This window comes from Penicillium solitum (assembly GCF_028829755.1).
Source record: "Penicillium solitum strain IBT 25940 chromosome Unknown utg000008l_segment0_segment0, whole genome shotgun sequence".
NCBI classification, from domain to species: domain Eukaryota; kingdom Fungi; phylum Ascomycota; class Eurotiomycetes; order Eurotiales; family Aspergillaceae; genus Penicillium; species Penicillium solitum.
In genome coordinates, this window is record NW_027072127.1 from 214,972 (window position 1) to 228,959 (window position 13,988).

Sequence of the window (13,988 nt, forward strand, 5' to 3'; positions counted from 1 at the left end):
AACCTGCAAGTAATCGTAATCCCATATAGCCAACTCCGCCCAAATGCGTATTCGTAATGCAAAGTAGTCCCTCTCATTGTTTCGTATTCGCTGCTTGCTTTTGTTTTGCTTCTTCTGCCAGCCTAATTGGCTCCCATGATGTTGTCTCAACCATTAACCCACCGGCACAGCTACGAGAGATCAGCTTGCTATTTGACTTGAACTCGATGCTCCAAGACTCACCGTCGGAACAACCGCACCACCGGCTCGCATACCACAACTCCCGGTTCGGGAACCCCATTTTGTGGTGGATTGCAAGAGAATTGTGTCATTTCGAGTAACGGACAGTCCTTGAGGTTGACTTGTTCCCCTTTACGGCGTTTCTCTTGGAAGTTGCGGCGAACGGTATTGACATGATCAGGGAGGGAATCGGCGGAGAATATGGGGACGAGAGGAGCCATTGTGATTTCCAATTATGAATATGAGACAATTAAACCCGAGTGAGAGTTGGGAGTTGCTGTGTTGTCGAAGGGAAAAGATTGGAACCTTCAAGAAGGTTGGAAGTTCGGAAGCTCCGTCAGCCGCGCTATTCAACTTTCCGCTCGCACGTCTACACGTTCTACACTTCTACCACTTTGCTCGAATCTACTCACTGGACTTTAAAACGTGGTCAAAATCTAGTGATGCCAGATCCATGACGGAGTCCATTGCTTACACATGGCAGCCAATCTCGGGGAGAGATCGCTAGCCGATGTACACCAAGAGGGACTAGATGAGGTATTGCAGGTTTTCCTATTTCTTTGACCGCATTGAGTTGACAAGTTTTAGATACTCTCTGGGTTGACCCATTTTTATCCTGGTCACTTAAGCCATGATACACATTCATTAGGCGTGCCCATCCTGGACACTTTGCATGAAGTCTTTGCGCCGAAAGTACTTGCTGCGAACGATGGACAACCTCAATATCTAACTGAGTCTGTAGAACAGCAGACCATTGAAGATGAGGAAATGCTGTTGCACAGTGAGATCCTGGCTGGTCAAGATTATAGGCCGGATGAATTACACGCAGCGCAAGACATTGACCCATCTGCCAATGTGCCGTTCTCAGACCTAGACGGTAGCAAGAATCAGCAGGTTCCTATCGTGGAGATTTCAAGCAGCCTGTCGGCCTCGGGGAAGTCACAACTATTATACTATCTCACGGCTCTAGCTATCTTACCACGAAAATATGGGGACATTCCAGTCAGTGGCCAAGGGGCAGCTGTGGTGTTCATAGATACTGACGACCGCTTCGATGCCGAAAGACTAAGAACTGTGGCTCGAGGTATCGTGCTGCAGCAGCGAGGAATATCCGAACCAAGTCTCGGGCCTCATCTTGAATCATTGCTCGTTTCTTCACTACAGCATGTCCATGTCTTTCGCCCGCAATCTTCATCCGCTCTTTTGGCTACAATCCACACGCTAGACTCGTATCTTTTCGATCTCTCACGACATCGTTCCGCATCACGTCCCTTACAGATGATCGCCATTGACAGCGCCACCGCCTTCTTCTGGCAAGACCGGCTGCGTGACGAAGTCGCACGGACCGAAGAAATTGGGCGCCCTCAGGCAGAAATTGACTCTGAGCGCGAGCAAAAGAAGAGGTTTCATTTGTCTGACCTCTATGCCGAACTGGTGAAGGAGCTGAAGGCTCTACAGAGTCAGTTCCAATGTGCAATTGTGTATACCGCAACAGTCGCAGGAGGTCGAGCTTCCGGCCCTGGCCATTACGACCAGTTCCAGGCTCGTGTTCCATCGCTGAGACCTGCTCTCCCTGCACCCTGGGGCACCTTTCCAACATTGCGTCTGATTGTTCACCGGTCCTCTGTTCGTCCATTCCCCCCGAGTATGGCCGCCCATGCAGCCGTGAAAGATGCCCCTTCACGGCACAGCGTGGTTCAGCAAGGGAAGATATCGGCATGGGTCAATCCGTGGGGGCGCGATGAATGGCCCCGTCGCATAGTGGAAGCTATCGAGGCGACCAATGGTGGGAGCTTTTCATTTTACATGCGTGCCTCGGGGGTTGAGATGACTGATCCTGATCATTGAACGTTTATATTTACGGTGTATATTGATGTATTCAATATCGTATGCTCATGTAAACAGCTTGGCAATTGCCTCGACGGTCGTGTTGCCGCCGCTGAACACAACGCCAACATCCCATCCATCCTTGCCACCCTCTTGTTCGACTCGTCGCCTGAAGTTCTCATCAAAGAGACACACAGCTAGTCCAACCACTGCACTCGGTTCAACGACAACCTTCATGCGCTCTATAACCAACCGCATGGCTGACTTGATCTGCTCTTCGGTGACAGCGAATACCCCTTCTACCTTCTTCTCATTGGAGATGACCTCCCAATTCAGTAATCCCACGGGAGTGCGTAGCCCGTCTGCGATAGTGAGGGTACCAACGGCTTCCACTCGCTTTCCAGCCTGCAGCCCGCGTCGACAGTCGTCTGCACCTTCAAAGCTGGGCTCTGCACCGAACACCCGTGTCTGCTTATCCGAGAACCACGTCGCCACGCCGGAGTTGAGCCCCCCTCCACCAATAGGAGTGATGACCGCATCCAGGGTTCTGGACCCAGCTTGTTCGGCATGCTGCGCCTCCAGCTCCAACCCCGTTGTACCCTGCCCACAAATGACATTGAAGTCATCATATGGTGGCACGAGAATGGCGTTTGTTTTCGCCTGTATCTCTGCCACCACAGCTTCACGTTCTACACTTGTCGAGCCGCTGAAGATGACCTCCGCGCCATGGGACTGTGTACCCGCAATCTTCGATGGCGTGCTGATGCGGGGCATCACAATATAAGCGGGAATTCCCAGGGTCGAGGCAGCGAGGGCGAGGGCTTGTGCATGGTTTCCTGATATCGAGAGGAGTCAGCATGTATAATTTTGCCTCGTGCAGCAGAAGATCAGAAAATACCAGAGCTATGTGTGATCACCCCGCGCTGTTTGACTTCCTCCCCGCGCTCCTCCAACAGTCGCAGTAATGCGTGGAATGCACCCCGCGCTTTGAAGGCACCGATTCGCTGAAAGTTCTCGCATTTGAAGAAGAATCGAAATTGTGGGCGAGCGGGAGTTTGACCTTCAAACGGCGTTCCGACCAAGGCTTCGACGGATTGCGGTGTTGAGGCGATGGTATCAAGTGTTTTGCATGTTAGCAGCGGCGTACGGTGCACATGGGGTTGGATGAGACCATATGCCGCTTGAATTGCGGCGGGGGTTAGCGATTGAGCTGCAACAGCGGGTGAAGTCATATTTGTGGATTGTAGAAGAGGGCGAAGAAGGGAGAACAGAGAAGTAACAAGGATGACTCTTATCTTACCCCGGACTATTCTCCGAGGTTCGGCGCGGGGCTACTAGCTGCAGGTACAAGCTGCAATGCACAATCTACAAGAGGAAAAAAATAAAATAAAGTAACTGGGGAAATGGCCGGTATAAAGCCTCAAAATAATATTTTCGACCTGAAACCCAAAAAGAACAGTTCATAGTACATCATCATTTTTTGAACCCCCACGGGTATCAAGGTATTATTTATTTCTGGTTCTCGGGGCGGAGAGAGCGGACGGCCTTTCCGGCGCGCCAGATCTCAAGATCGCGGATCTCCTGCATCTCCTTCTCGTACTTCTCGCGGTAATCGGGCTGCGAGTTGTAGTCGAGGGAGCGCTGGGTCTCAGTGCCGTTGTGGACGCTGTCGTAGAGGTCGTTGAAGACGGGCTTCAGGGTGTCCTTGAAGCGGCTGGACCAGTCAATGGCACCGCGACGGGCAGTGGTGGAGCAAGCAGCGTACATCCAGTCCATACCGTTACCACCGATCAGGGGGTACAGGGACTGGGTGGCCTCCTCAACGGTCTCGTTGAAGGCCTCGGAGGGGCTGTGACCGCGCTCACGGAGAACCTCGTACTGGGCGAGGAACATACCGTGGATACCGCCCATGAGGCAGCCACGCTCACCGTAGAGGTCAGAGTAGACCTCCTTTTCAAAGGTGGTCTCGTAGAGGTAGCCGGAACCGACGGCGACACCCATGGCGATGGCGCGCTCCTTGGCCTGACCGGTGACGTCCTGGAAGACGGCAATGGAGGAGTTGATACCACGGCCCTCGCGGAAGAGAGTGCGGACGGTACGGCCGGAACCCTTGGGGGCAACGAGGATGACATCAATGTCCTTGGGGACATCGACCTTGGTGAGGTCCTTGAAGACGGGGGAGAAACCGTGGGAGAAGTAGAGGGTCTTGCCCTTGGTGAGGAGGGGCTTGATGGTGGGCCAGGTCTCGGACTGGGCGGCATCGGAGAGGAGGTTCATGACAATGGTACCCTTCTCAATGGCGGTGGTGACATCGAACAGGTTCTTGCCGGGGACCCAGCCGTCCTGGATGGCCTCCTTCCATGAGGCACCATCCTTGCGGACACCGACGATAACGTTCAGACCCTGGTCACGGAGGTTGAGACCCTGGCCGTGACCCTGGGAGCCGTAACCGATGAGGGCAAGGGTGTCATCCTTGAAGAACTCCTGGAGCTTCTCACGGGGCCAATCGGCACGCTCGTAGACATCCTCCTTGACACCGGCGAAGTCAATGGTCTTGATACCACGGACGGGGGTGACGACCGAGGAGACACGGGGAAGGGCGGCAGCGGCAGCGATGGCAGGGCGAGGGAGAGCTGCGGTAATGACCGAGCGAGGAGCGGCCGCGCGGGCAAGGCGGAGGGCACGGGGAAGACCACGAGAAGCCATTGTGAAGATATGGAAGAGAGGAGAGTGGAGAGTGAAGGAGAAAGGAGAAGTTGGACTGGGGAAGCTTGGGAATTTAAATAATGGGCGAATATGGCTGGGCGATTCGAGTCACCGTAGCAATTCTCGGAGAGCAGACCTTGCTCCCCGGAGACCCCACACCGACACCGGCCGGTGTATTGATTGGAGGACGATCATTTATTATGTCATGAATTGCGTTTCCCAGTGCGACAAGCATACTTGGTAGAGGTCCCGAGGTCATATTATTTTTTTATGACTCAAATCTTTTATTGGATAAGTATGTTTTTTCCCCCGGAGTAGGAACAATCTCCGGGATATCAGAATGTATCAAAAAGTGAAGTACGGAGTACTCCGTAGAGGGTCCAGACCCTTTCTGTTTTCTGATATTTGAAACACGTGATTGATTACATTCGTACCTGCCTCGACTTCTTTTTTGAGTCGTTCCTTCCCCCAAAAAAAGTACCATTTCTGCCTCAGGCCCTCTACAATGTCTCTCCGCCCCCCACGTCTTCATATCCACTGAGATTGTTTGGTCGGTCCAATTACTTTCTCTTGTGTCTAGTTTTTGATCGTACCATGTCTATAGGATGAGTGTCTTCTCATTTGGGGATTTACCCACTATCCAGACCCGGAAGGCCTTGTTACTACTTGACTTTCAAAATGACTTTGTCCGTCCATCCGGGGCTTTACATATCCCCAATACATCGGATATCCTCGAAACTCTCCCGCAGTTAGCATCTGCATTCCGTCGAGTCGGCGATGTAGTTTGGGTGCGCTCACAATATGCATCCCCTCAGACCATTGTTGACTGGAACTTTGGTGATCGCATTGTCCTGGACAGAGAACCACCGCGCAGAAAGGAGATGCCCACCTCGGATATAATTGAAGTCGGGTCGGATCATGATTCACCAGAACCGGTTGACCGTGAAGCCTTTCTCTCCGCCGACTCTTCGCTATGCTGTGACCCGCATACCCCCGGATATCAGTTCCCCGCGCCGATTCTAGCCGCCATCAACGCCCAGCATGACACCGTAGTGGACAAAACAGGATACTCTGCTCTGGAGTCCCCGGGCCTGGTGCTATCCTTTAGGACACACTTTGTGACCGAGTTGTACCTTTGTGGCTCGTTGTCCAATGTCTCTGTGTTTGCGACGGCTTTGGATGCTGTTCGCAATGGGTTCGCAGTCACTCTGGTAGAGGATTGCTTGGGGTTCCGCGATTTTCAGCGGCATCAAGAAGCAATGCGACGCATGGCAGATATTCTGGGAGCGACTGGTATCACCTCTCAGGAGCTCATTCAGGAGCTAGATTGGGATGAGACTGAGGCAATTGCTCGCCGAGGCCCACCGCAGTCTAAGAGGTCAGCGGCTACGGCTGGAATAGAGAGCGTCATGGATGGTCTGGAATTTTGGAATACCGCGGACAACTCTCCTACGGATGACTCGCGCGAGCCAGAAGATCCCAGCCTTCCGGAATGCGCTAGTCTTTCTCGCCCACAACGCACTACTGCTGCACAGGCGCGGGGTCCGGCAGAGGACCAAAAGAAGGTGCGCGTGCGCGCCCGTCGTCCGAAGCGCCGAGACACCCCAAAAGAATCTTCAACTGGACCTCGCGCTGACCACGACGAGGGAACAACACCTTTAAAATCCGTGGAAATACCAAATACATCCCAAACCAACATCGGGGAGGGCGACTCGCGCCTTGTGAACAATGTGAACTTGGCCGAAGACTCCTTTGATCGTATACAGGCGGAGGTAGATTGGCAAAAGATGTACCATCTGTCGGGCCAGGTTCCCCGATTGGTTGCAGTCCAGGGTCAACCTCGACCCGACGGAGCCATACCTATATATCGTCATCCGGCAGACGAGTCTCCACCCTTCGAGCCATTCACCTCCGCGGTTGACGAAGTGCGCATGGCGGTTGAGCGAATACTAGGCCACCCCTTGAACCATGTACTTATTCAGCTTTATCGTGATGGACAGGATCGCATATCAGAGCACTCAGATAAGACACTGGATATTGTGCGAGGGTCTTTCATTTGCAATGTCAGTCTAGGCGCCGAGCGCGTGATGGTCCTCCGTACGAAGGCCTCAGCATCGGAGCCTGAGGGAGGCACTGAACCATGCCGCACAACCCAGCGTGTGCCTCTTCCTCACAAGTCACTTTTTGTGCTCGGGCCAAAGACGAACATGCGATGGCTTCATGGCATCCGGGCCGACAAACGGCCTAATGTAACCAAATCTACCGAGGAGCAAGCCTTCGGCGGTCAACGAATTTCCCTTACTTTCCGTCACATTGGCACCTTCATCGACCCTGTGGCCAACACAATCTGGGGACAAGGGGCTGTCAGTAAGACATTGGACCAGGCCCGTGCCGTGGTCCATGGGGATCCTACCGAAACAGCACGCCTCATTGGTGCATTTGGCCAGGAAAATCGTGCCACCGAATTCAATTGGGACGCCGTGTACGGTGGAGGATTTGATGTGGTCAACTTTGTGACTACACCAAGAGGGCAGCTAGTTCTTGGCTGTGATGTTGTGGCCAATTTACGTGTGCGTCTCTGTCTAGGGGAAAGCGGCGTCAGATATCGATTGATCACCAACCATGAGCAACCGGGAGCTAGAGATAGTGACCCAACTACACTGCCCATATATGAAGCGCCCGATGGAGCCACAATCGCCGGCGACTCTGTTATACTAGCGCACATGGCCAACCGGTCTGCTGATATCACACGGCCAGGTGGAGACTCGTTACGCGGGGGCAATTTCTTGCCAACGATTGACCAGTTTCTGGAACACTGGCGTCAGCACCGTGCCACCAATCCAGCCAGCCTGTTTGAATATGGGATTGAGGATTGGGAGCGTACTTTACAGGGCCAACATTACCTAGGAGGCTCCGTGTTCACCATCGACGATTGCTCTCTATGGCCAGTTCTACGTGATATTGTACAGAACCAAGGTCCATTTGATGCTCGGTTCGCGAGCGTGAATCAATATTATCACCGGGTCGAGAATCGGGGCATCGTTCGATCTATTCTGGAGGAATGAAATCGGACTGACTGTGATTTATGTCCACAAGAAAGCTCTTTCAACGACAGCTTTTGTACTTGTTCGTGTCTTAGTTATGGACATATTACGAAACCTTACGAATTTATCTGGCCATGAGCCAGACTGGTTGAAGCCCAGTCTACAATTGCTTTTGGATATAGTTGTACCCGGACAACACATCGCAAGTGTGCCAAAAGAAATAAACATAAGCAAATTAACCCCCAACACCATATCACCAAGAAATAAGACTTGAATACCTCCTAAGGAGCACCACCAAGACCTAGTATACTCGTTATCTTCTGTAAAGATATCATACTCAACCCAAGAGACTCACTAGCAACAAATGCCAGGTACGGTAGTAAATTCGCGCCGGGGAGCCTGACCGCGCATCCGGGAGAAGGTTATCCTTCCCGGTTTATGTATGTAGTTTCTTGATATCAAAGAACAGTCCATTGGACGGTACTGTATTCTCCAGTATTCCGAAGGACAATCGTCATCCTGTAGCATCGAGTCCCCCCGAGGAATCGCATCCGGGAGAGTCTGCAGGAGGAGTCTCCCACAAGGGGGTGGGTTAGATTCCGGTCTGACAGATCTCTGGTGGTTCCAGAGGGGGGCTTTCTGACGCTGACAGAAGCGAATCCCTCGAGTCTACAGGACGAATCAGTCAACAGCGACCGTTGTGGATGGCTGAGAGAGCTACGAGATCCACATCACATTCGAAGCCTTTCGACGGTGACGACCTCTAGCAGCTGGCCGCCAGACACGGCGCTTGGGCCTGTTGAAGAAAGACCGTCCCGTCAACAGGACAGGTGGGCAATGGGAGGGCGTGGTCCAGTCAAGCATCTTCGGGACCGGGTGAAAAGAAAAAAGAGCGGAGAGGAGGTTGAAGGCTGCTAGGTCATGAAATAATATTGTTTGGAAGCATAATGTACTACTGCCTATGAGTGAATGTATGATATACCCCATTGTCTCTCATCTAAATCTAAGAGAGGGACTGCAAACAAGTCTCCTCTCTAAGTCTCCTCTCTACCCCCCCCTTCCTCTTCCTCGTTGCCGCATTCATTCCCTCTCTCTCACAGAAATTCAGCGGCCCACGCTTGTCGCCCACGCTTGTCCACGGCGCTAAGAGTTTTATAGTGAAACACTATGTGATTGATCTAGCATTTACTATGGAGTACTCCGTACTCCGTAGAGAAAGCTCCTTTGTTGGATAGAGCCTGACCTTTTTATTAATCTAAAAGTCATATCCTTTTTTTTTGGTTTTCCTCTTTTTTTCCCTCCAATTTAATCAATAAAGATGCTCCCAGTCTTTCTCCGAGATCGCAAGTTTCCCGACCACTTTTGTCCGATTGCCTACCCGCCGAATCAATCGACCCGCCGTATCATGATCTCGGATCACCTTTCTCCAGCTGTCGTAACCGTGACCCTCGTGCCCTTTAAGCCATATTCTCGTGCCCCACAATCACGAGACCATCTTGCGCTCGACTGAGCGCAACACACTGTCGATTGCGGTCTCTTACAAATCCTATGCCCGTTTGACCCCCTGGTCGAGTTGTTGAGAGGATGACAAAGGGACTTTCACTCCCCTGGGAGGCATCGACGCTTTTGACTTCGATTGCTCTTAGGTGCAAATTGTCATGCAGCAAAGAAGATAGAGCACGGCGTTCTTCATCGTAGAATGAAAGTATCAAGATCTCATTCTGCGGAATTCCGCCCCTAATCATCTGACTGACCAATCCGCAAATGAAGTCGACATATTCTGGATTGAGGACAGATGTCGAGCCTTTGCGGCGCCAAAGTGAAGATTTGTCAACAGACACGAAATAGGAAGTTCCGCGCCTACAGTCATACCAGCTGGCCATCTTAGTAGAGAAGTCCTTTGCCTTCAGTCCATTGAAGCACGATTGATGAGTCGTCAGTTTCGAATCGTAAAAGCTTTCGCTCACATGCTTGCAAATGTCAGGAGCCATCCGATACTGCGTTCGTAGCTGCGTATGAGGATGACCGGTTTGAATCATTCGCTCAAACAGCGAGACCTGTTCCGTATTGAAACACTCGTTCGATCCCTCGATATCACAGTTGGTGGAAGCTGTGCAGTATCCCCACTGAGAATCACTTTTTTTAACCCATTCAGATTGCGCATGATCCCATTCAGCGCTTGTGACTCGACCATTTGAGATGCTTCTTTGACAATCAGGTATGAAGGCCGAAAGCCTCGGAGCGCCTTTCGACCAGCGATTGATGCAGTGCACAAAACTATCTTGGCGTTTTTCAGGTAGAGCTCTTGCAGGTTCAGCCAGAGCCTCTTCTGCTCTCTAACAAGTTTTTCGTGGCTTGTCCCAGGGGGGGAATCATCCGCATAAGTTGATCCTGATGCCGGAACAAGGGCTGTTGACTCTAAAAACAAGTCGCCCTGCCTCCTAAGAAGTTCTTGGGAGGTTATAAAGTCCCACAGGCAATCTCTTTCTTTAACAGAAATGTCACTAGCAGCTTCGTCTCTCGTGATCTGCTTTGTTTGGCCCCTTGCCATAATCCTTTCCAATGAGTTGGTGATATGCGCTCCCAGGGAAAACCGATGACTTGGATCCGTGATCCCCTCCATTGAGGAAATAACAACTTGCCTAAGTTCCGGATCAACGCCACGTTCTCGGAGATCTCTGTCGACCTTTCTGAACATTGGAGACGGTTCCCGTCCGTAATAATCGTCCTCATCTTCATTCTCATCTTCATCGCGTGCGTGTGAAGACGATTCTCGCGGCATTTGCATCTCGTGTGACTCGCAGTAATCAGTCCCTAGCCTGTAAAATCCCGCCATAGAGATCTTCTTATCTTCCATATACCGAATGATGCGTTCCGTAATCACATCAAGGCCATGGTTGGAGGCGCAGACAATCAGGAGCGGCCACTTTCGCTCAAGGCAATGAGCGGCAATTGAGACAGATACAGAAGTTTTACCAGTGCCGGGGGGACCCGTGACGAGAGAAAGAAAGTTCCACCATAGACTTCCATCGGAGAATGCGGATCGAATTGCCTTGATTTGCTCCTCGTTCCGGGTTCTCTGGATGTTATTGATAAATTGACCCGTCTTTTGATCGACCAGGTCTCCATGCCGACGGAACTCGATGGTTGCATTGTCGTGGGCCAACAGTAGACGTTTCACTTTATTGTCCCTAGCAACAGCAAAATGGTCATTTCCCCACATTGCATATCTGATTGCCCGGCGTGCTTGTACAATCGCTGGATTGGGCGAGCCAAAGGTTGCAAACCCTGCTAAATTCAATCTCATCCCTATCGACTCCTGGATCGCTGGTCTTTTCAGCCGCACACAGATTGCGTGATAAGAAGACTGGCGATCGACAATAGAAGATATTCCCTGCGAATAGACAACCACGCCCTGCCAAAGCCGGTTCTTGTTAACTTTGCGAGGTTTTTCACTGGCTTTTAGCCGCTTTGGGGAGGTGGTCACAGGAGTTCCAGGTTGCGGGAGGGGCATCGCTTGTTCTAACATTTCCTGGGCGTCTTCTCGATCTCGAAGTATAGACTTCGCGTCGATGACTCCGTAGAAGTATTCATCGAGTCTATTGCCTTTGACGTTATGAACATCAGACGCTCGGAAAAGCTCGACTTCATAGAAATTGTTGAACTGCGTGATAGCCGTCTCTTTTTGGGCATCTGCTTCTCGGAGTAATCCAATCATCCGGATTGCCTCGTATTCTCTCTCGTTAAGGAACACGGTAAACGGGGCATTTGTATGAGTGAGTAGCTCAGGAGTCTCCTGAAACCCACTGTCTGCCATACTTAGCCATCCGAATTTTCGGAGTCGATGATGATGCTTGATTGTGGGATCCGTAACTGGGGGGATCGCTTTTATCATTGTAAACATTTTTGCCTGTTTAACATAGCGACATGCGTAAAAAGGGTATGGGGGCAATGTTGGCCGAGGCATAGCAGCCATACCACACCAGTTATGTAGAATCTCATCACGACACGGATAGAGATGTTCTTTGCGCGCATATTCCGAAATCGCTGAAATGTTTGAATTTGTTCAGGTCGGAACAACCGTTCCAGTTGGGCGTCCGGTATCTCGAAACCCGAGACCATTTGCGGAATAGTGTGAGATGTCCATTGAATTTCGAAAGCTTCCGCGCCATCCTTTCCATTGCAAGCTTTTGCTGAGTTTTCATCAAGCTTAACCTTCCTGAGATTCACATCCGTCAATGATGCCGAGAAAGTGAATCTCTCCATATCAGACGGGGTGAAGGTGGGGGTTCTTTCGGAGTCAAAGTCATCGTCGTCCCAGGCAGTCCATACCATAGTGAAATCACGGTACAGTGTTTTGGAATTTTGCACTTGTAGGCGAAGACGTAGACCGAAATGAGGAATCTCCATTCCCCCTCCAATGAAAAAAGAGAGAAGGGCACGGGGCTCGGAATATACGGCTCAGGTTTTGCCGTCTTGGAAACGCGTAGCCTTTGCACCGCATACGATTGTCGTATGAAACCGTTGAAAAAGATTCACTGTCAAAGTACCGGCTCTGGTTTTTCTCAAATCGGCTGGGCGCTTGCCTTTATACTTGTCTTCAGAAAATGCAGTCGTCGCGTTGTACCAGCTGAGCCCATCACTGCCTCGTGTCATGCGCTTCGAAGCCTCTATCACGTCATGGTGATAGCTGAATGGCTCGTCGGGATCATCCATAGTGTCAAAGTGGGGGATGTGATACCTGCGCGAATGGAATGGTGGATTAGAGCCGAAGAGAAGATTTAGTTGGAGGTTCTTTACCTTGCTTGAGGCTTGGGGCTCTCAGTGCTGCTGAGGTAAAACGCCTGGCAAACTTTGCCGCGGTAAATTTCGAGGAGGGTGTATCTTTCTGTAATGATAAATGGGTTAGACTGGGGAGAACCATGGGTTCATTTGTAGGTCACTTACGTGGCTTGAATTTGATCTTGTGAGTGGGGACTAACAGTGAGAATAAAGGGACCTGAATAAGTCAGTCTTGAAGCAGTAGTGTCTTGACGGATGTCAAACGAGGTGATCAAGTGAGAGGAAGGTGAAAGATAATGTGAGAGGAAGTTGAAAGGGAGGAAGCTGGGAAGTAAAGTGATAAGGGAAACATACCAGCCGAGGGCTTGTAGAAGGCCGTGGGATGATAGTCAAAGTGCTGTGTAAGTTGTTGAAGATAACAGACGCGAAAGAGGAAGATGGTTGAAGGAAGAAGAAGGAGAATGGAGATCATGAAGGTTTATATAGTGCAGGTTATTTTTTTGCCGTACATTATCTTACTTTATAGTTATGTATCCCACGGGGTTAGTATTACTTGCACATCATCATTCTTCCAAGGTTAGTCTCCAGTATCCATGGATGGGGGTATAGCAGATATGAGTACTTAGCCTTGTATTTATACGTAGCAGTGCACTTCCTGTTATCTAGTCGGGTAGTTTACTAGCTGATTAATGGGGTTTATGCGCGAAGACTTTGCCAGGTTAAACCGCCGCACATAGCATTCAGGAAATGTGAATAGTCGCAATGTTCCCAAGGACCATAACAGTCTATCAACGTAGTTGCAATGATCTCTTTTTAGCGCTTATCCTTCTGCATTTTCTACAGTACACTTGTTTCCTGATATTCTATTTAGTTGATAGACTTAGGTTGCAATTCAAGATTCATCTCAAATGGCTGGTCTCGTTGTATCTAAGGGTTGGTATACGCCTCCCGAGTCCAACACAAAGAAACTCTAGATTGAGTAACTCAAATTGACAGACTGCATCGAAGATTTTCTAAGTAGCCTCTTGAAGAATATTTGAAGTACTCTGGGATTTCATAGACAAAAGCATTTTGCCCTAGGACGAATAGGGTCCCCGACCTCGGAAGGCCGCGCACCCCCGGAGCCGCTATTTATGACTTTGTCCCGCAGGTATTACTCTACAATGTATCTAATGTTGGTTTCGGGAAGTATACCCAGACAGCTCTTCGTCTATAGATATAAAGGAACCTCAGATGCCAAAGTTAAACTATAATCTTATAGTGCTTAGTGTTAAGTTTTTCCTTTCGAGTGTGTGCCAAATCAAAAATAACCTCCGTACGGGCTATCATGGTTGCCTCTGTCCAGCTAATTGCGTTCCCAACCCCATGTTTGATTTAAAAAACAGCTGTCAATCCGCTCAAGAGACAAGT

At 50.5% G+C, this 13,988-nt stretch overlaps 7 protein-coding genes across 7 annotated transcripts; 2 read left to right on the plus strand and 5 right to left on the minus strand.

Moving 5' to 3' along the window:
- Positions 1-73: 73 nt before the first annotated feature.
- N7455_009332 (uncharacterized protein) lies at positions 74-440 on the minus strand (the record flags this gene model as incomplete). Its single annotated transcript, XM_040955918.1, has 2 exons — positions 74-170; positions 223-440. 2 exons carry the CDS (start codon positions 438-440, stop codon positions 74-76), a joined length of 315 nt encoding a protein of 104 aa, XP_040813695.1.
- A 256-nt stretch (positions 441-696) lies between these two features.
- Positions 697-2,067, plus strand: N7455_009333 (putative Rad51 family DNA repair protein; the record flags this gene model as incomplete). Its single annotated transcript, XM_040955822.2, has 2 exons — positions 697-756; positions 808-2,067. 2 exons carry the CDS (start codon positions 697-699, stop codon positions 2,065-2,067), a joined length of 1,320 nt encoding a protein of 439 aa, XP_040813738.2.
- A 15-nt stretch (positions 2,068-2,082) lies between these two features.
- On the minus strand, positions 2,083-3,335 carry N7455_009334 (threonine/serine dehydratase). Its single transcript, XM_040955803.2, has 2 exons — positions 2,945-3,335; positions 2,083-2,882 (listed from the first exon to the last, which is right to left on the minus strand). Exons 1-2 carry the CDS (start codon positions 3,276-3,278, stop codon positions 2,113-2,115), a joined length of 1,104 nt encoding a protein of 367 aa, XP_040813829.2. The 5' UTR covers positions 3,279-3,335; the 3' UTR covers positions 2,083-2,112.
- Positions 3,336-3,555: 220 nt separating this feature from the next.
- N7455_009335 (Ketol-acid reductoisomerase) lies at positions 3,556-4,752 on the minus strand (the record flags this gene model as incomplete). The annotated part of the gene is made up of 1 exon (XM_040955766.1): positions 3,556-4,752. One exon carries the CDS (start codon positions 4,750-4,752, stop codon positions 3,556-3,558), a length of 1,197 nt encoding a protein of 398 aa, XP_040813736.1.
- Positions 4,753-5,357: 605 nt separating this feature from the next.
- Positions 5,358-7,817, plus strand: N7455_009336 (isochorismatase family protein family; the record flags this gene model as incomplete). The annotated part of the gene is made up of 1 exon (XM_040955890.2): positions 5,358-7,817. The coding sequence occupies one exon, from the start codon at positions 5,358-5,360 to the stop codon at positions 7,815-7,817; it is 2,460 nt and encodes an 819-aa protein (XP_040813764.2).
- Positions 7,818-9,253: 1,436 nt separating this feature from the next.
- Positions 9,254-12,131, minus strand: N7455_009337 (uncharacterized protein; the record flags this gene model as incomplete). The annotated part of the gene is made up of 3 exons (XM_065606180.1): positions 9,254-9,853; positions 9,934-11,706; positions 11,775-12,131. 3 exons carry the CDS (start codon positions 12,129-12,131, stop codon positions 9,254-9,256), a joined length of 2,730 nt encoding a protein of 909 aa, XP_065460143.1.
- A 126-nt stretch (positions 12,132-12,257) lies between these two features.
- N7455_009338 (uncharacterized protein) lies at positions 12,258-12,512 on the minus strand (the record flags this gene model as incomplete). The annotated part of the gene is made up of 1 exon (XM_065606181.1): positions 12,258-12,512. The coding sequence occupies one exon, from the start codon at positions 12,510-12,512 to the stop codon at positions 12,258-12,260; it is 255 nt and encodes an 84-aa protein (XP_065460144.1).
- Positions 12,513-13,988: the final 1,476 nt, after the last annotated feature.